This window comes from Pantherophis guttatus, chromosome 2, assembly GCF_059756535.1.
Source record: "Pantherophis guttatus breed Tessera chromosome 2, ASM5975653v1, whole genome shotgun sequence".
In the NCBI taxonomy this organism is placed as follows: Eukaryota; Metazoa; Chordata; class Lepidosauria; order Squamata; family Colubridae; genus Pantherophis; species Pantherophis guttatus.
Genome location: NC_142064.1, coordinates 106,194,836 through 106,216,522, shown reverse-complemented (window position 1 = coordinate 106,216,522; position 21,687 = coordinate 106,194,836). Strand labels below are relative to the sequence as shown.

Sequence of the window (21,687 nt, the reverse complement as noted above, 5' to 3'; positions counted from 1 at the left end):
GGGGATTGGACTAGAAAACCTCCAAGGTCTCTTCCAGTTCTATTCTGAATTGAATTGAAATGTCGTTGACATGATTGCTGGTTGATTTTTTCCCCTTTCTGTCAAAGGCTTTCAAAGCTTTTTGTAGCTCTGGGATTTCCAGTGGTACAATTATCATAAATGTTTAAAATAATTATGCCCTCAAATAATTATTTTAAATTTCTAAGAATTCTTAGATTTCTTGGATTTAGAAGTATAACTCCAATCCTTTTTTTTTTTTAAATTTATTATTAAATTTATATACCGCCCTACTCCCGAAGGACTCAGGGCGGTGAACAGCCAAAAAATAAAACACATAGATTACAAAATTTAAAAGACAGTATAAAACCACATTAAATAATTTGGCCTGGGACAAATTAAAACACCCCCAATACTTAAGACAAATTTAAAATTTACAATTTAAAAAGTTAAAAGGGAAAAGTTAGGCCAGGCTGGCCTGTTGAAATAAAAAAGTCTTGAGGGCACGGCGGAAGGTGCGTAGATCCGGGATCCTCCGTATCTCCGGGGGAGCTCATTCCAAATAGCAGGTGCCCCCACAGAGAAGGTCTCCCCCTGGGGTCCGCCAGTCGACACTGTTTGGCCGACGGCACCCGGAAGAGCCCCCCTCTATGAGAGCCTACTGGCCGGTGAGAGGCTACTGGTGGCAGGCGGTCCTGTAAATATCCAGGTCCTAAGTCATTGAAAGAGAAATTGGAAGAGAAACCTTCACATGAATATAATTGTGTTTTGTTTCCTTAAAGGAATGTTGGAATGGGAACCTGTTCTATGTTTTCCCGAGTTGGTGGAATTATTGCTCCTTTTGTCCCATCTCTGGTATGTCTTAATTTTTTTCTATTCTTTTCATACCCATTGCACCTCCAAATGAGATTAGCACCAATGTGTAGATTTATTTAAATTGTCCCAAAGGTGCTTTTGCAGGAGGCAATTGGACTTTCTTGTTTTTTCTTTTGAAGACATTTCGTTTCTCATCCAAGAAGCTTCTTCAGCTCTGACAGGATAATGGGGAATGGAAGGATTTATATTCCTTGCAGACAGCTGGTAATCTGCATCCTTTTAGTGGGTCATTGAAGCACTTGGAGGTTTACCTGTGTCCTCAGGTCACCTGAGTAGTGCTCCTGATTGTAGTCTGAAATTTTTCCTCTGGAAATCCATTCCTACTCCTACACAATTCAAAGAATGTTCATCCCAAATTGTATAGCTAAAAGTTTGTAGAGATTCTTAGTCATCCAGGTCATGGTTGTCCCTTTTTCTCCTGAAAAGACACCTTTGGGACAATCATGAGCTGGATGACTGAGAATCTCTACAGACATTAATTTAAATTGTTTCATTGCAACAGAAATGGTACTGCTATGGTATTGTTTTTCAGAGATAGATTTTGTGATAAGGACTGCAGCTACACAATCACCTTGTCCTGGCTCAGAGAGGTAGCCCCACTTGCTGAGAACATGCCCTCAAAATGGGCTCTCATTGCAAGCCCTCTGTTGAGACAGTTAAAGACAATCCAATGTGATATTGCAGGAAAGTGGTGTTTTCCATGGGAAAATGGAAGACCACCTACACTGTGGACATTCTAAGTCTACTGGAACTTTTGGACTCCAATTTGCCTATTGCAAGCCTGCTACCTACTATCTGATTGCTGGTCTCCGTTTCCATTGCATTTGTACTGTGGACTTTCAGAAAAACCTCTCTTCCACAAAGTTTGGAAATAGCATTTCTTTATTTATTCTTCTGATCCAGGAGGGAGCCAGTAACTAGAATATAAAAGCAACATCTAATGAAGCAATAGGTTGCAGTATTAACCTTCAGGACAAAGTTCTTGCCTTTTCCCACAGAGGGATCAACATGATTACATCCAATGTATTCATTTTTCAAGGCAACTAGTCTTACATATTAAGATCCTCTAAACCAAGGGTGTCAAACTCAATTTCATTGAGGGCCGCATCAGGGCTGTGGTTCACCTCGGGGGGAGGGGTAAATGGCCAACTGGATGGGTGTGGTCAGTTTGATGCTACTCACTGGGCGTGGCTGACTGGATGGGCGTGGCCAGCTTGACGCCACTCCCCAAACTGTTGACATGTTTCCTCTTTACATTGGATACACCAGGCCAAAGCCATGCTGGCCCAATGTTTCCTCTTTGCATTGGGTAGATTATTGGGATATAATGGGTTGGCACTCCCTTGAGTTGGAATCACTCAGCCTTTCACCACAATTCCACTGTGTTCTCCTGCATGCCTAAGGAAAGCCTGTTCATTATGTTGCACCATCTACTTTATTCCAGCAAAAAAATCTCTCTCTGGTCTATTTACGCAAATGGAAAGTAGCAAACTTCCTACCTTCTTTTAGAGATCTAAACACATAGCTGGGTAAATGATAGAGGCAAATTCTCTTGTCAGAATGAAAGCACTGATTGTATTAAAAAGTCAAGCTTTTTATTATGTATATCACCACTACCAAAACAAATGGGATATGAAAAACAAAAGAGCTATGATTTTTACAGTTTATCTCAGCTGATGCTTTTCCAGCCAGAGATACATACACAGAGAGAGAACCATGGTAGATTAAATAAGGATAGAAGGGCTTACCAAAGGGACTTGGATGATTTCCTAGAGTCAAAATGCTAATTTCAATGTAGTTTTCATCAGCCACTATATGTTTCCATTAATATAGATAACTATATTTTTCCTAGATTACCAATCCAATTTTCTATGGGGATTCTTTCTTAATTTGGAATTTGCAAGCCCAGAGCACATTGAGCTATCCCTTCTTTTTAAAATCCACTGGAAAGGGATTTTTTTCCTATTTCTGACTGATTCTGTAAAGTCTGATTTTCCTGGACTCTGAAGGTCTCTGACCATTCCATGGAAAGACAGGTTTAAATTGATTGGATTGAGTTTTTTCAACCTCTTGGGAAGGGATTTTTTTCCAATTCGTTACATAGTCAGGCCATATCCCTATCAATATTTCAGGGGATTCATTCTTCATGTTATCAACCTTCTCAGAGTTCTTTTGGCATTTTAGAAACATACTAAGAAAAATCCAGGAAAAAAACAAAAGAGAATATCCTGTTCCATATCACATTTCCCCTCCTTTCTTCTAAGGAGAAAAGGGGCAGATATCAAAGGAGATTAAACCAGTGATAAAACAAAAGGATTTTATATGGCCCAATCAAGGGTAAAAATCTGACACTGCATCATTATTTCTTTCACGAGTTTCCTTTGCAGTAGTCTGTATCTGTATGTTTTATTTCATTTAATTTTCATAGGATTCATCAGACTAAAAGGGGTCCAGATTAAGAACTCTAGTCTAAAACCTGTGAAATATGATGAGAAATTTATTCCCAAATTTTGTTGCAAATTTCAGTGATTCATTGTGTGTTTTCTAAAACAGTTGGAGGCAATCCATATTGCAAAAGAATGAAGTTCATTCTGCTTCGTGAGAATTATGTTATACTTTTCCCTTTAAATCAAAGGCATGAGTAAGGTATTATAGATCAGAATCAAGTTTTCCCCCAACTTCTCTCCCTTCCATTTTGTCCTCTTCTTCAGATAATTTAATTCTGCTTAGTATAACTTTGTATATTTATCTGTGCTTACATAATTTTCACAGAATCACAGGGCTGGATGGAAACTTAGAAGTCTTCTAATCCAACCCCGTGACCCACAATTCCAGGAGGCAAACTGTTCCACTGATTAATTGTCCTCATTATCAAGAAGATTCTCCTTAATTCTAGTTTGGATCTCTCTTTAATGAGTTTCCACACATTGCTTCTTGTCCTGCCTTCAGGTATTTTGGAGAATAAGTCGACCCCTTCTTTTCTGTGACAGCCCCTCTAGTACAGAAAGACAGCTATCATGTCACCCTTCTCTTAGGGTGACATACCTAGTTCCCTTAATCATTCATCATATGGTCTAGCCGCTAGACCACTTATAATTGTTGTTCTTTTCTGCATTCTTTCTTAGAGTCTAAGCATCATTTAAGGATTACCTAGATCCCTCTCACAGGTATTATTGTTGAGCCAAGTATTCCCTATTCTGCACATGTGTATCTGGTTTTCCTGCCTAAGTGCAAGACTTTACTTTTCTCACCATTGAACTGCAACTTGTTGCATTTTCCAAAGTGTTGACAGTTCTCTCCAGCTTGGTATCATCTGCAAATTTGAACTAACATGTAGATTATTTATGAAAATGTTCAAGAACACTGGGCCTAAGACAGAACCTTGAGGCACTTCACTTCATGCTTTCCTCCATGTAGTTATAGTGACTTTGAGGACTGCACACTGAGTGCAGTTGGTCAATCATTTCAAATCCATCTGGTGATATTGCTGTCTATTCCACATTGTTCTCTCTTATCGAGAAGTAGGCTGTGGTCTACTTTGTCAAGTGTTTTACTGAAGTCCAAGTAAACTATATCCACAGTATTTCCTTGATCCACTAATTTAGTCACTTTATCAAAAAATGCAGTAAGGTTTGTTTGGCATGATATATTTTTAACAAACCTACGCTTCTAGTGATCATCTTGTAAGTGCTCACAAATCTGTTGCTTGATTATCTTTTCCATGATTTTTCCAGGTATTGATGTCAAGCTGATTGGTCTCTCGTCTCCAGATCTACTTTTTTCCCCTTCTTGAAGATGGAAATAACTTCAACTCTTTTCCAGGCCCCTGTTAGTTCCCCAGTGCTCAAGGATCTTTGAAAGATATGGTTCAGTGGTTCCAAGTTCACATCTGCCACCTCCTTCAGAACTCTGGGATGTTAACCATCTGGTCCTGGCAATTTGGACTTGCTTAGAATAGATAGGTGTTCTCTCACCAATTTCTTACCTATTTTGACCTGCATTCCTTTTCTGTCCCTTACTGTGTTGGTTTTGATAGTTTGGGTTGTTTTTCCCTTGGCATAAAAGTAGAAGAAAAGAAAGAATTAAGCAGTTCTGCTTTTTCCCTGCTGCCCATCACCTTTTTGCCATCTTCTCCCATTAGTGGACTCCCATTGATGTTCTTCTAGTTCCTTACATACTGAAATTATTGAATATAATATATATTGAATAAACATACATATTGAAAATACATAATTTTGAATCAGTTAAGGTATACTGAGGATACCAGATTCACAGTTCAGAGCATCTAAAAATGATTTAAATGTGCCAAAGGTTTAGTAGCTGGGTTGTGGGATTAACATGAAAAGTATAATTGCTGCCCCAAATAATCTTTTTTTTTTTTACAGAAAGTTATATATTGGTGTCTGCCATATGTTGTATTTGGAGTGGCAAGTGTGTTATCTGGTTTTCTGAGTCTGTTACTGCCAGAAACCCTAAATAGCCCACTGTTGGAGACATTATCTGATATACCAGTTTGCTCATATCGAAGGCTTGAGGGTGAAGCCATATCACTGAAGATCTTAGAAGATTCACAGGTATTTTATCATATGTTAACAACTATCAAGTTGATTAGGAATTTTTTTCTAAATTAGATTAATATCATCTTAGCTGATCATGATGGGCTTCAAAAAATAAAAACAAGGTCTTATAGAGTACTGTACTTCTAAAAAGTGTTCATTGACATAATGTAGAGCAAGATTGAAAGAAAAGAAAGAGGAGAGGAGAGGACAATGGATAAGGTAGGTGAACCAGATCACCAAATTCACTAAAATGGCCTTAAAAGAGCTTTGGATTGTCTTTGGAAATAAGTAAAGATAAGTAAAGTTTGGCCTTAACTTGATTACCCCAGCAACCAGATTGGCAAATGAACCTAATCTGTTTTCAACCCTTCAACTCAACTGAGTTACTTGGCATTAAATTCACAGATTTTCTGGATAAACATTTAAACTGAACAGCAGGGACAGAGAATTAATTGATACAGAACATTTCTATCCCCAGCAATCTAAATTTAATAGGGTTATCAGTGCATGTTACATAGATGTTTGTGCAGGTAAGATTATCAATCTTTCTGTCAAGCAAACCCAAGCATTTAATAGTGAGTGCCATACGATGTGCACTAATCAAACAGGCGGCAAGAAAGTCGGGGCAGTCAGGCACAACACAGGTTATGTAGACAGTAAACACAGAGTCAATCAAAATGGACTCAAATGTCTATACACCAATGCACAGAGAATGAAGAATAAATAGGGAGAATTAGAAGTTCAAGTAAATGAAGGCAAATATGATAATTGTTGCCATTACGGAAACTTGGTGGGATGAAAGCCACAAATGGAACATACAGCTAGAGGGATTTAAATTATTTAAAAGAAATAGACCAAATAAAAGAGGAGGCAGAGTTGCACTATATATAAGAAATAACTATATCTCTACCGAAATAGAGCACAACAATGACGAAAATTATCTTGAATGCATTTGGGTCAATATTAAAGGGGGGGGGCGGAATGACATTGTCATAGGTGTATACTATAGACCAACCAACCAAACAGAGGAAATAGATGAACTTTTTGCTAGGCAGCTAACTAAGGTATGTAGGAAACATAACACAATAGTAATGGGGGATTTTAACTACCCTGACATCAACTGGGAGACAAACTCTGTACCAAGTGGAAGGTCCGACAGGTTCCTAACAAACCTAGCAGACAACTTTATTTCCTAAAAAGTAGAGAAGGAAAAGGGGATCAGCCATATTGGACTTAATTCTCACTAACAAAGATGAAATGATAGAAAGTGTTGAAGCTACAGGAACCTTGGGGACAAGTGATCATGCAATATTGGAATTCAACATTATGCAAGCACAAGCAATAGAACAAAGTCAAACTAGAGTCTTGGACTATAAGAGAGATAATTTCAATAACTATAGACTTATCAGCCTGACCTCAATACCAGGGAAGATTCTGGAAAAGATAATCGAGCAACGAATCAGCGAACACCTAGAAGGAAACAAAGTAATAACCAAAAGCCAACATGGGATTGTCAAAAACAGATCATGCCAGACTAATCTTATTGCATTCTTTGACAAAGTGATAAAATTAGTGGACCAGAGGAATGCTGTCGATATAATTTATTTGGACTTCAGTAAAACATTTGATAAAGTAGATCATAACCTACTACTAGATAAAATAGAAAAATGTGGGTTAGACAACATCACCACCAGATGGATTTGTAACTGGCTGACCAACCACACTCAATGTGTAGTCCTCAATTGAGGATGGGGCTGACATTGCGGCGACATAATGCATCTCCACGGGGCCCCGGGGGATTGAGCTGAAATTCGAACTGCAAGAAGGTTCTGATGGACCTAAATCACCTCGGAAGGGTGATGAAGTAAGACCTCAGGGAGTTCGCAAACTCCTGGATCAATCCAGAGAAGGCTCTCAATCCAGCAGGAAGAAAAGGATGGCTATTGCATCCCTGACCGAAGCTGTGGCAGCCACTGATGAAGAAAGCGCGAAAGACTGAGGAACAGTGTGAACGATCTGGGTGACAGCCATCTCCCAAGAAAAGCAGCAAGGAAACCTGAGAGCCATTATTAAAACCGGAAAAAAAATAAGAGAACTTTTTAAAAGAGTGAAAGAACTTGGAAACTAGGAAGCTGGACTGGGGACCTCAAATATAATATTGACTAAATTGGAAGCTTTTGGGGATTATAAAATTTGGATCTAGAGAACCTTTTTTGAAAAAACTTGGACAGGATAATATAATATAATATAAAAGGAAGAAAAGGGAGAGAAACAGAACAACAGTGACACCTACAGGCAGAAGGAAATGTTGAGAGGTGCAAGTGAGAAAGGAAAGAAAACATAGCTGGTTTGGACTGGTTCGGGCGAATCGGTAGTTCTGACAATCAGCTGGCCCCGCCCACCTGCCCCCGCCCTATCCTGTCCTATATTTCCTTCTTTCTGGCTCAGCTGATTTGCGTGGCACAGCTGATTTTTGTGCTTTTGCTGTTCTACTTATTGGCACTGCCTTAGAAGGTAAGCAAATGAGCTTCAAATTGCTGTATTTTGAAAGCTGTGTGCAAGCACGTTAGGCACACGCACACACAGAACCGGTTGTTAAACCGGTTGCAGCCCACCATTGCTTGAGAGGCTGAAGAAGATAAAGACTGGCTATTAAAACAAAGAAACCTGCATCAATAAGCTGTTTATGTTAAATAGCTGAGACAGAGTGAAATACTGAGACTTTTAAAAATAGTGTAGCTCTTGGAACTCAAGCGGAAGCTAAACAGATAAAGTGAACAGAAACTGAGAACAGCAAAATATTTTTCTTCTCTTTTATTTTCTGCTTGTGAACTCACCTCAGAAGATATAAGACAGTTGGTGGTTGAATTTTGGGGCTTAGTGTGCCTATGTGGATTATAAATTTAACAAAAGAAGAAGAGAATATTTTTTGAAGAACAAAGGGGTCAACAGTTTAACAACTCTTGGATTACAATTTATATCTTCGCTCTCCTCTTGGATTATAATTAACAGTTTCACTTCTTCTTTTTTGTGGATTATAATTACGCTCCTTTGGGATTACAATAAAAAAAAACAGTGACATTATTTGGAGATTGAAAAGAAGAAGGAAGAAGGGATACAGTAATATTGAATAGCTTTGTAAATAGGGAAGTTGGAAGAAGATAGTGAAGTGGGCGGTCAACACTGGGGCTGTTGAGGTATTGTAGTTATAATCTTTAATAATTGGTTTAAATTTATTAAAACATCTCAAAATGAAGAAAACTACATCGGTGCCATCATCAGCATCATCAACATCTAGCCCAGCAGCCAAAGGTCATTGGATGCTATGATTCAGGCCATTCAGGCATGAAGACATTAAGGAAAGAATAGGAAAAGTAGAGGATAAAATAGAGAATTTTTAACAAATAATGACTATAAATGAACAACACATTCAGAAAGTAGAAGAGAAAGCTGAATAAACAGAGAAAAGAGTGGAAGAAGTTGATTACAGACTTACCCTGGCAGTCTGAGAGTCATAAGAGAACAATAATATCACTTGAGATGGATAACTACTTGCAATTCCAGAATATTGAGGAAGAAAAGGGAGAAAATTTGGCAGAGATAATGGCAAAGCTGCTGGCAAATGCTTTAGAGGTGACCAAAGAAAAGGTGCTTGCTGAGATGGATGAAATATTTAGAGTTTATACTAAATATGCGACAAGAAATAGACACCCCAAAGTGGTACATTTGAGATTTATTAAAAAGACAATAAAAGCAGAAATACTACAAAGAGCGAGAGATGACCCTTCAAAATACAAAAGGAAAGAAATAGCAGTTTTAAAACAGATCTCCAGAAGAGTAAGAGAAATAAGAAAGGAATAGCAATTTCTGACAAGACAACTCATTAAGAATGTAGTAAATTTTAGATGGCTGATACCGGAGGGAATATTGATGACCTGGATGGAGCAAAGACATAGTCTGGATTCCATAGAAAAAGCAGAACAATTTTATGAACACTATTTTGGACCACAAGAGGAAATGAGAGGAAGAGAGGAAAAAGAGGATAGACAACAAGAAAAAGCCATAGGAGAGAGAAAAACGCAACAAAAAGAAGACGGAAGAGTTAGAGGAAATAGCAAAGAGAGAAGGAGCAAAGGCAAAAGATCAGAGAGAGATAAGAGCAATCAGAACAACAAAACGCATCTATAAGTAAAACCATGGAAGAAGAAATAAACTTACTGTCAATAAATATAAATGCATTGAATTCAACTATCAAAAGGAAAAGGACTTTTAAACTAGACTTCTAGTAAACTAGAAAAAATTAAAGTTGGATATAATTTGCCTGCAAGAGGTTCCATATTAAAAAAACAACACAATAAACTGTTAGAACATTCCAAAATTGGGAAACTATATACCTCTCTATCACAACATAAGAAGAGAGGAGTATCTCTTTACTTATAAGAAACAATTAATGTTAAGCAAATTTTCACAGATGGAGAAGGGAGGATTTTGATGGTGGAAATGACAATGAATTACAAACAGACACTTTTGGTAGCAATTTATGTACCAAATAGCAACCAAGAGGACTTTTATGGTAAACTTCATAAGAAAATAATAGAATTGGAGTATGAAAATATATGTGCAGTAGGAGATTTTAATGCAATTGTGGATGCGGAACTGGATTATAAAACTAAGAAAGAAAATAAAAAAGCTAGGAAAACACTTCCAAAAGGTTTTTTTTTTAATGGCAGAATAAGTAGATATCCAAGATATATGGCGCGAGATACATCCTAAGGAAAAGCAATATTCATTTTATTCAAATAGGCATATGTCTTGGTCCAGAATAGATATTACATGGACATCAGCTGAATAATGATCTAATGTACAAGAAATAGACATAGAAACAAGTAATTGGGCAGACCACAATCCAATAAAAGTTAAATGGAAAGGACAAAAAAGAAAATTAAGATGGATGTTGAACCAATCAATATTAAAAGATAAGGAATTTATTCAATTCATGGAAAAAGCATTAGACTTTTTCTTTAAAGAGAGTAGAAAAGAAGAGACCTCATTACATGCTAAGGCATACATTAGAGGTTTAGCTATAACTTATATGGGAAAGAAAAATAATAAGAAGAAACAAAACCAAAAGATATTAGAAGAAGAATATAAGAGGCTAGAGATGGAACTACAAAAGGTACCACAAAAAAAGAATCTAAAAAACCAAATGGAATTAATAAAACATAACTTGAACTTAATAAATAAAGAAGAATTAGCACAAAAAGTTAAAAGTGCTAAACAAAATTTCTTTGAAAATGCAAATAAACCGGGAAGATGGCTGACATACAAATTGAAAAGGGAAAAGGGAAAAAACCTGATACACCAATTAATGGATGAGGAAGAAAACTTTCATCACCAAAATGACAATAAAAAGAAAGTGATCCAAAACTACTATGAAAAATTATATGATCAATAGACAGTTTCAGAAGATAAAGTAAAACAATATTTAGAAAAAGCGGAATAACTAAAATTCCTGAAACAGTGAAAGCTATGTTAGATGAACGTATAACAATGATGGAATTAACAAAAGCAATTAAGAGATAAAAGAATGGCAAAACACCGGGCCCAGATGGTCTACCAGCAGAACTCTATAAAGACTTACAAAATACTTTAAGTATACCAATGTTGGAAGTGTTCAATGAAGTACTGCTAGAAGTGAAAGTACCAAATTCATGGATGGAAGCATATATTACACTCATACCGAAAGAAGATTCAGACCTACAACAGATAAAAAATAACAGACCGATATCCTTACTGAATGCTGACTATAAAATATATGCCTCAATAATTGCAGAAAGACTAAAAAGGTTCTTAAATCAATTCATACATTTAGATCAAAATGGATTTCTAAGAGACAAAGACAATATGACAATAATTTTAAATACACTGGAGTACTACAAAGCACATCTAGGGAAGCAAATGGCGTTGATTTTTCTAGACGCACAGAAAGCATTTAACAATATGAACTGGCAGTTTATGCTAGCACAATTAAAACATGGATTTTGGGGAGAGATTTTTTAACATTAAAACATTTTAATTTAACATAATTTAACATATATTATAAGCAAACAGCAAAGGTGATGATAAATGGAGATATGACAGAGAACGTTAACATTAAAAAAGGTACAAGACAAGACAAGGATGCCCCTTTTCTCCTCTATTATTCATATTGACACTGGAAGTATTAAACAGAAATATTAGACGAAGCAGAGATAAAAGGTATGGAAGTGAAAAAGGAAAAATATGATTTAGTCTTCATTCTGGAAGATCCACAAGAAACAAGGCCTAAATTAATAAAAAAAAATAGAGGAATATGGCAAAATGTCAAATAAAGAGAAAACTAAGATATTAGTTAAAAATCTTACAGACATGCAGAAAAAAGAGTTAATGAACAGAATAGAGTTGTGTAACTATTAAGGAAGATAATTACTATAAACTGATTCAACAAATTAAAGCTGATTTGGAGAAATGGAAAAATTTGCAATTATTAATAGGAAGAATAGCTAAAATAAAAATGAATACTGGAAGTTTTTAAAAAGATATTTGATAACCATTTGTTTGAAGTGGTGTAGGGTTTCCTGCCTAAGAAGGGGGTTGGGCTTCAAGGTCCCTTGCAACTCAGTTATATATAATTTAGATGCCTTTCTTCTTTAGGAAAATCTTAATTAGAAAGCAACAATTTTATGAACCACTTGGGGGTAGTATCTGTATCTGTTATTCCCAAGTATATATTAAACTTCATGCCATTCAAGGCAGTAGTATACATAATTATGTATATAAAATATATAATCACAAATGGTTAACATAGAATTTAAATGCAAATTTTAACTACCTCCCCCAAACTATTTTTACATGGAACTGACTTGTTTGTTGTTTAAGTTTAGTCTCTTGCATGCAAAATCTGTTAAATGTTGGTTCATTAAATTGAGGTTTTATTTTATATAGAGTATTATATTTCCACAGGCAAATATAGAAAAACTTTCGTAATATTCAGAAAAGCTTCCCAGTAATCAAAAAGATGAGCCTCTTTGATTAAATTTTATGAGTTGTACATAATCAGTTTCTAAATATAGTGATAATTGTATCAGCTGATGGCATTTTCCTATCTGTGTTTTACATAACTGCTTTTTTTTCCTCTTACAAATGTCATAAACATTCTTCTTTTACTCCCCCACCCTCAACTAAATTAAAATAAAGAAATACATCAAAAGATCCTCAACAGTATTATTATTTAAATCATTTTACAGTACATAGTCCTTTGGTCAAAGAGATAACATCATACACATTTTAGTAGTTAGTACCATTACCCTATCTTCTGACTGACAATTGAAAATACATAAAAAGAATAACAAAAATAGAACTACTGTTTTGTACAGTGTTGAAAACTGAATGATTCAAGTTCTATTACTTTGCATGAAAATTTCTAGCTGATTTTCAATCAATTCCCAAATTAATTCATTGTGCTAAACCATATTTTGAGTGGCTTCTGAATAAGCCATAGTTGGCAGGTTTCATATAGCATACTAATTGGGTTGAAGTTGAAATATTGTTGAATTATATCTCCCAATATCCAGTATTTTTGGTCAGCCAGGGAACTATTATTCATCTATATCTCAAAGCCATAGTTCCCATTTTCTGGCATAAATTATAACATGTGATTTACAATCTATAGAGGTTGCTTCATACGGTATTTTAAAGCACAGTCAAATAGGCATAATTAGTGCCAACGATGAGAATTGAAGATGGAAGAAGAAGCACCATAACAGAATCTGTTCTATTGGCCTTGTCCTTGCAACTTCCTGCTGGCTGCCCCACTGATTTTCATGCTGGAAATGGGGAAGCTGGCAGGAATTCGAGGGAGGGAGGAAGGAAGGAAGGAAGATTTCCGATGTTCTCTGCCAGCTTCTCACAAGGAAACTGAATGGGGAAGTCTGCAGGAAGTTGAAAGTCACGCCTGCTCCCAGTGCTTTTTGCCTGCACATGGTCATTTTGTTTTTCTGTTTAGGTAAGGAAATACAATATCTCTGAAACCATGACCACTGGGGCACAGATTGCATTTTTGTTGTTCATATCTGACTCTTCGCAACCCAATAGACCATAGCACACCACACCCCCTGTCCTCCAATGTGTCCCTGAGTCTGCCCAAACTCATGCCCACTAGGTCAATGACACTATCTACTCCTCTCAGTCTCTGCCGTAATCTTCTCCGTTTGCCTTCAATCTTTATCATCAGGGTCTTTTCCAGTGAGTCCTTTCTTCTCACTTGGTGGCCAAAGCATTTGAGTTTCAGCTTCAACAACTGTCTTTCCAAGGAACAGTGAGGGTTGATTTCCTTTAGGATTTGGACATATTTGATGTCCTTGCAGTCTAAGGGACTCTCAAGAGTCTTCTCCAACACCACAATTTGGAAGCATCAAATCTTCGGCACTCAGCTTTTTTAATGGATACAAATTATATTGTATTTCTAATAGAATTAAAAAATACACATTTTTTGGAATATACCAGTTTGCTTAGTTTCCACTAGTTGTTACTGTATTTTCATGTATGCTATTTAAATCCTTTTTAAATCCTTAAAATCTTTGTAAGTTAGTCTTAGTATTAGGTCTAGTGCAGTTGGAATGCTAAAAACAATAAGAGAAGGTAAACCTGCCAAAGACTTCTGTCTTCCATCCATAAATTGGTAAAATATTATTGCAGTCTCAAGATTGATCCTATTAAATATTTTATTCAAAGCATGTTGAAGAAATATTCCTGTAATCAAACTCTTACTCTTGTTTTAGTCTGACCAAGATTCATCTAGGACCGAAAGTGACAATGAAGAATTCTATGATGCCAGTGAAGAGACTCAGATGATCAAGTGAGGGATCCCTGTTCAATATTATGCGCCCTTTGTGAAAAAAAAGTTGGCTAAATCTTACCCAAGTGCCAGGTGCAATTGTGACAGTAGCAATATGATACTGTGTTTTTAAGAAAAAAATAAATTATGATTCAAAATTATCAGACTGTAATAGAAGACTATGGCCATCAGGAGGCTCCCTTGACACATGGAGCTGACTAGGACAGTAAGAAATATGCAAGTAAACTCTAGTTTTGAATCATGACAATCCATCTGTTACAAAGCCAAATCTTTAGCATATATTAGAATTTTGTTTGTATTTTGATTTTGTTAAGTTAATTTCATGTTTGTTGCACTTTGGTTTTATTTTACTGTACTGAAAAATTGACCATGGAAAGCTATTATTAACTATTGAATAGAAAAAATGGCTTCAGATATTGCAAGATGTTACATATATACTGTGAAATCTGATGTTGTATATAATACAGAATTGGGTGTTTAGGATTTTATAGTGTGTGATAATGTTGCAAAGAAGAGAAGTTTGTAAGTTGAAATGATTGATATTATAAAAGGCAACTAATCATACTATGATCCTTGACATCATTTTTCAGATATACTTTTAGTTATTGCCAAAGATCCTCCTTGATTTCTTTCATTGTATTTCCACATCTGGCAAAAAATAGCTTCTCTGTCTACTTTCACTTTTGTATTTGTGTAATATCAGGGGACTACAGAAATCTTTATGTGAATATAATGGAATATATCCTTGAAATCAATGATTTATGTAGAAACCTTGTCTACCTCAGTTTACTTACTTTATGAAATATACTTGATGGTACCATTAACATCATAAATGGGCTGAGCAATATACTGTATTCCTTTGCGGAGATGAATAAGAGTGAAGGTGAAATAAAAGCCACACTTGAGTAGGGCCTACGAGGAATAAATGACAAAATGTGTGCTATGATACTGCAACACAAATTCTCTTTGCAAGTACATAATGGATGAAGTTTGCATCATGACATCAAGGCACACATTTCACTATTTTGACAAATTCTTGGCTTGCTGTGGATATGTCTGGTAGACCCAGTCTTATCAGTAGAGAACAGCATGTGAATTCAGGTTCAGAGGAATAAAACTATAACAATTTGCTGGCTTCCGCTGCCTTGCTTTTACTGAACTTCCCCCACCCCTTTAATCCTGTTTTTAGATACCCCTCTATTCAGAGCTCTCTTTTTACATAAATGGACATAGCACTCGAAACTCTTTTTCAAGTGGTATGTCCATTTATTTTTTTACCCCTTGCTATTTTTACCCCTTGCTCTGATTGGCCAGAGCTTTAATCAAAAGCATTCATTTTGCAGATTTGATAGATTCTGCTGCTTCTAGGGTTGTTAAAAACAATTTGCAAAGTTGCCCAATGAGAGGGTGAATAATGTGATCAGTGCTGCTATATTAACTGGCCCACTTCATCTGTCATTTTCTTAAACTTTCTGCCCTGTTCTGAGATGGAAATGTTAACATTGTTTGGGCTTCATGCACCTCTCAGTTTCCTGAGCACCTAATTACAAGCTTAATTTTTCATTCTGATATGCTAATGTATTATTACATTTCTGTGCTGGTTCTGGAAACGCCACTAGGTGTCCATACAAGTAAGGCAAATCAGTCAGGAATCGACTCTTGGGTCAAATCTCCTTTAAAGTTCTGTACAAACAAAATTTAAGTTTTATCAGTAAGTGAAATTGTGACGAGTTAACACAAAGAGGTAACGGCCTAAATGGAGTTTACTGTATTTATGAATAGTCTACATATAATGCAAGCTTCCTTTTCTGTGAACACCAACACTATAACCTCTCCTTGCTTCAAGGTATAATATTGGCCCAATCAATCCTGCCAGTGCTTGGGGCTCCTCCCCAAGTTTGCTATACCAGCTCTCTTAGGGCTCCACAAATCCAGTGATCAAGGCAGAATATCGTATCATATTATCTTTATCATTGTCATCCATTAGTTCAATGTGATTAAGGCTCTTTGCTGGACTATTTGGCAGTATTGACTGCCCTGTGTTGTCTCATCTCACTGCTTTAAAAGAGATACAGAAAGGAATACTTCAAAAAAGTATTGTGTTGAAACCACTGAAGATATTCAACTGAAATTGCAGGCTTAGAATTTTCCAAGAGTCTATTGTCCTTGCTGCTAAAAAGGTATGGAAACTGAAACTTAAAATTGAAGCAGCTACAGGCATTTTGATGTTTCCCCCTTATATACTAAGAATGAACTTTTTAAAAAAATCAAACCTAAAGTTGCTGTAATTGAATTGGAGTGATTTGCTCTAATCTAAATTTTATGTAGATTTCTGGTTACAGATATCTGGCCTTTACAATTATATGATTCCATGTTCAAAAATATTTGAACACTAGAAATGGGCAAATTACTCCTGAGTTTGAACCCTCACCCTTATTCAAATTGATTTGTAATCATATAATTTTTAAAAGTTTTAAATTATTTTTAAAAAGGAACCTTTATGGGTGGTTTACAACAAGACATGCTTAAAAATGTGAGTGGAAACATACACAATAAAATCAAATAAAATACAAAATGGTGCTACTGTGAGCACTAGTTGGGAAGAGCATTGCATAAATGGGATGCCCCCAGAGAAAAAACACTCTGGCTTGTAGTGGCCTCCTTTGATGGAAGGCTTCATTAGAAGATCTTAAGGCGCATATATGGGGGGAAATAGTTCAGGTTATACTCTGAGAGGTATCATGTATAGCATTAAGGAGAAATGTGGCATATCAAGCTAATAGACTTGAACCAAAGCACAGATACTGTGCCCTTGGCTTTGCCTGTTATGCCAAGACAGTTATGCCCAGACAGTCTCTTATTGCATCAATGGCAGTCAAAACCCTGCTAGCAACATATAATAATTTTGGCACAAGATGGAGTGTCTCCTATGTTTCTGTTATCATGATGCAACATTTTGCAAATCATACTCCTTTTCAACTGATAAAGGGGCCAATCAATTGCCTTCCTTTTTTATATAATTTGCATGTTTATATGCTTCTTTAGGCAACTGGCAATTAACAAGAGACAGCTCAGTTTTGTATTTACAGTCAAGAAATAAAAGCAAATGACAGACAAGGCTGAAATGACATGGCATTTATTGTCAATATAACAAGAGATAGAAATGAGAAATAAGGAACAAAGGCCATAGACTGTAATTTGAAAGTAGGTAAAAATAGGCACACAGGTGCAGAAGTAATGGGCTAAATAGAAACAGAACATTTTATCAATGATATGAGGAAGATTGGACTGAACAAAGGAATGCACGGCAATCAGACCCTCTAAGAAATGTTCTGATGTTTGGTATCTAAATTTCTCCAATATATAGGAAAAGTGCCATTCTTAACAAAATTCTAAAAGCAAACAAAAAATATTGGACTGGAAATATCAGTTAAGTGGAGATGAATTTTGCAGTGTCCAAAAAGGGGAAGAATACTGCAAAATCCCCATTCCCTCCCCACTCCTGGGGGAAGGATATTGCAAAGTCTCCATTCCCACCCCACTCTGGGGCCAGCCAGAGGTGGTTTTTGCCAGTTCTCTGAAGTACTCAAAATTTCCACTACCGGTTCTCCGAACTACTCTAAATTTCCGCTACTGGTTCTCCAGAACCTGTCAGAACTGCTGGATTTCACACCTGCCTCAGCCCTGCTCTTGATTGGGGAGCCCATAGCCTCAATCTGAAACCTAGGAAGAGGGATAGGAAAGCACGGGAGATGTGCTCCTATTTTCCAATTAAGAAAACTTAAAATTCACAATGCTGCTTTTTCAGAATGCTGCGCCAAAACCCTTTTCTTGAGTGGGGAGGAGGAAAACCACCTTTAGTTCAGGGCTCCTGCTCCCACCACCAACGTGCAAGCTTGTCCACAGCAGAGGCAACATCCACAGGACCAGAGGTTTTGGGGGGGGGTGTTTCCTACTGGTGATGTTACCTCACTGCCATCTGAAAGGCGAAGTAGGGGTGACGGGCCCTTTTTATCATGAGGGCCTCCTGGAAGGGATCTGGCCACTCCAGCTCCCCCTCACTGTACTCCCCGGGGGCAGATATTAAACTCCACTTGCCCCACTGGAACTGGGCAGCGAAGAGTGAACGTCCCGAGCAAGGCAACATTCAGGGCAGGGGATTCAGCTCATGCAAGGTGCTTCAGGGAAGAGCCAAGGAGGGTTCTGACGCCGTCTTCCATGCACTTCCTCCTTGCACTCGTCAGTTTACCCACTGCCACCACCCAGGAAGCATTCTGAGAAGCCTCGCTAGCCCAACCATCACCGTAGTCCTGTCCGAACTGCTGTGAGCATCCTGAGAAAGGCAAGGAGCAGCAGTGGTGGCATTCAGGCCAGGGTATTCGGCTGGTGTGAGGAGCTTCAGGGAAGAGCTAGGTGTCAGCTCTGGCATGCTCAGCTCAGAGCTGCCATTCGGGGAGGGGGAGAAAAGACCATCGGGCCAATCCCAGGGGAGGCAGCCTTGCTGCAAACAGCTGGACCTTGTCAAACCCCTTACAGGGACTCCAAAACTGCCTCATAATCTCTTCAGTAGCAGGCGAAGCACAACTTACAACTGCAAGACAACCAGAGTGACCCAACACTTCTGGGAACACTGAGTGACAGGCAGGCATGTGGGGGAGGGGGTGTGGGAACTGTTTAAAGGTGATGGGGAGCACCAGATGTTAGCTCTGTCAATCCTTTCTTTGCATTGTTTATTGCTTGGATGGTCAGTGAGTGCCAGAGAAGATATAAAGCTTCAAATCTAAACCTAATTTGGCTGGGTTTTTTTTTCTGAGGAACCTGACCATTTGACAGCACTGAGGGTATACATAGAAAAAAAATCTAAAAAGGGGATTCATTCAGCCAGCGAGGCCCAGGTGGCGGCACCCATCCTTTTCCGCGAAAAGAAAGATGGGGGCCTACACCTTTGTGTTGACTTCTGGGGAATTAACGCAGTCTGTATAGAGCACTTATATCCTCTCCCGTTGATAAAGGATAAGTTGGTTCGGTTGGCAGAGGGACGTGTTTTCACTAAATTAGATCTCAGGGAGGCGTATTATTGGATAAGGATACGGGCAGGGGACGAATGAAAAACAGCCTTTAATTGTCCCCTGGGTAGCTATCAGTTCAGAGTTATGCCCTTTGGCCTCCAGAGAGCTCCAGCTGTGTTCATCAGCTCATCAATGAGGTGTTGCATGAACATTTATACAAAAGGGTGCTCGTCTACCTAGACAATATCTTAATATATACCAGGACCATGGAGGTACATGTCTCCCTAGTGCATCAGGTCCTGAAAAAGCTACTAGCGGCACAATTATATGTAAAATTATCAAAATGTGAGTTCCACCGGTCACAAATGGATTACCTTGGGTTCCGTATCTTACCTACGGGTGTTGAAATGGATCCTGCGAAGGTAAAGGCGGTGTTGGACTGGCAAGCCCCAAAAATTCGCAAAAAGCTACAGAGTTCTTTGGGATTCTCTAATTTCTTTTTTTTTTTTTTTAAGTTTTATTAACATAAACAAACATAAAACACAAATACATGTAAACACTTATACATTAACAAAGAGTCAATCGACTAACTTCTAGAAAACCTTCGCATCGGTGATTAATGTCCATTTAACCAATTTTCCTTAATCATACTATTTACAAATTCACTTGCTTATACCTTGATATATTCATTGAAGTTCAGCAGTATCTTTCTACAAACATATTAACCATTTATTTATACAATCCTACGGCTCATCTCATGTATCTATTTCTACAATTCTTGAGTTATGTTCTCCTAATGTCCTATGTTGTTGGCCCTATCCTTCTTTCTAACCATGTGTACCATTTTTGCCAAACTAAATAAAAGTCAGTGTTCTCTTTATCTTGGAGCTCTTTTGTGAGCCTATCCATCTCTGCGCATTCATTTATTTTTGTTATTATTTTTTCTTCTGTTGGTATTATCTCGGATTTCCAATTCTGAGCGTACACTATACGTGCCGCTGTCAATATGTGGATGGTAAGATATTTTATCTCCTTGGTACACTGTGGTGTAGTCATTCCAAATAGAAAGAGTTCTGGTTTCATTTCTACACTTTGCCTCGTTGTTTCTTCGATTATTCTCTTAATCTCTTGCCAGTAGTGTTGTGCCTTCCTGCAAGACCACCAGAGATGGTAATATGTCCCCATTTGTGTCTTGCACTTCCAACACATTGGTGATGTGTTTGGAAACATTTTAGCCAAACGTGCCGGAGGAAGGTGCCATCTATAAAATATCTTGTATAAATTTTCTTTGTATGGAATCGACAGTGTCATCTTATAATTTTCTGCCCATAGCTTGTCCCATCTATCCAACTCTATATTGTGACCTATATTTCTTGCCCAGCTTACCATGTTTTCTTTCACTGTTTCCTCCTCTAATTTATACCTTATTAAATATCCATAAATTTTAGATATTATTTTCTCATCTGTGCCTTTTAAAATTTTATCTAGTTCACTTGGTTGGCTTTGAAAATCATAATGTCTCCGGTCTGCTATATATTTTGACTCAATTTGAAGATATGGCCACCAATCAATCATAATGCCTCGTCTTTCCAGTTCTTGTCTCGTAAGTAGGTCTCCCTCACTACTCAACAATTCTTGATATTTCCGCATCTTTCCTATTTCTATAGTGTTTGGATAAATTAGTGCCTCCATAGGCGACAACCATCGTGGGATTTTACTATAGTGTTGCCTTCTGATATCTTGCCATGTTTTATATAGTGCACCTCTTATTACATGTCTCTGGAAGTACGGATGTTGCTTGTCTGTGCCTTCCCACAGAAAGGCATACCAACCTCGACTCAGATCAAATCCCTCCAAGTATAGCGTTCTCCTATTTGATAGATCTATCCATTCTCTGATCCAATTCAATGCCGCCGCCTTGTAATATAGCTCCCAGTCTGGTAGACCTAGGCCTCCCTTCTCCTTTGTGTCCTGTAAGCATCTTATTTTAATTCTAGCTTTCTTTCCTTGCCAGATGTATTTCATTATTGTCTTATTGAGATCCTTAAAGAAATCTTTTCCCGGACCAATTGGTATCACTTGGAAGAGATATAGGAGTCTTGGTAATATGTTCATCTTTACAGACGCTATTCTGCCAAGAAATGATAGTTGTACCTTATTCCATCTTTCCAAGTCTTTTCTAATTTGCTTCATCAATTTAATGTAATTGTCCTCTCTAATAGTTGTTGCTTTTGTAGTAAGCCAAATTCCCAAATATTTTACTTTCTTCGCAATTTGCATTCCTAATTCTTCTTCTAATTTTTCCTCTTGTGTCATTGTCATATTTTTGGTCAAGACTTTGGTTTTTTGT

General features: G+C 37.4%; 1 protein-coding gene across 4 annotated transcripts in view; it reads left to right on the top strand.

Annotated features, from left to right (window-relative positions):
* SLC22A15 (solute carrier family 22 member 15) overlaps positions 1 to 15,098 on the top strand; it is a 54,786-nt gene extending 39,688 nt beyond the window's left edge. For all 4 annotated transcript variants that reach the window (XM_034411156.3, XM_034411153.3, XM_087888379.1 and 1 more), the window contains 3 exons: positions 780 to 852; positions 5,259 to 5,447; positions 14,252 to 15,098. In XM_034411156.3, coding sequence (XP_034267047.1) covers positions 780 to 852; positions 5,259 to 5,447; positions 14,252 to 14,332 — 343 coding nt within the window. In that variant the 3' untranslated portion in view covers positions 14,333 to 15,098. The remainder of the gene's footprint in view (positions 1 to 779; positions 853 to 5,258; positions 5,448 to 14,251) is intronic.
* The last annotated feature ends 6,589 nt before the right edge of the window (positions 15,099 to 21,687 follow it).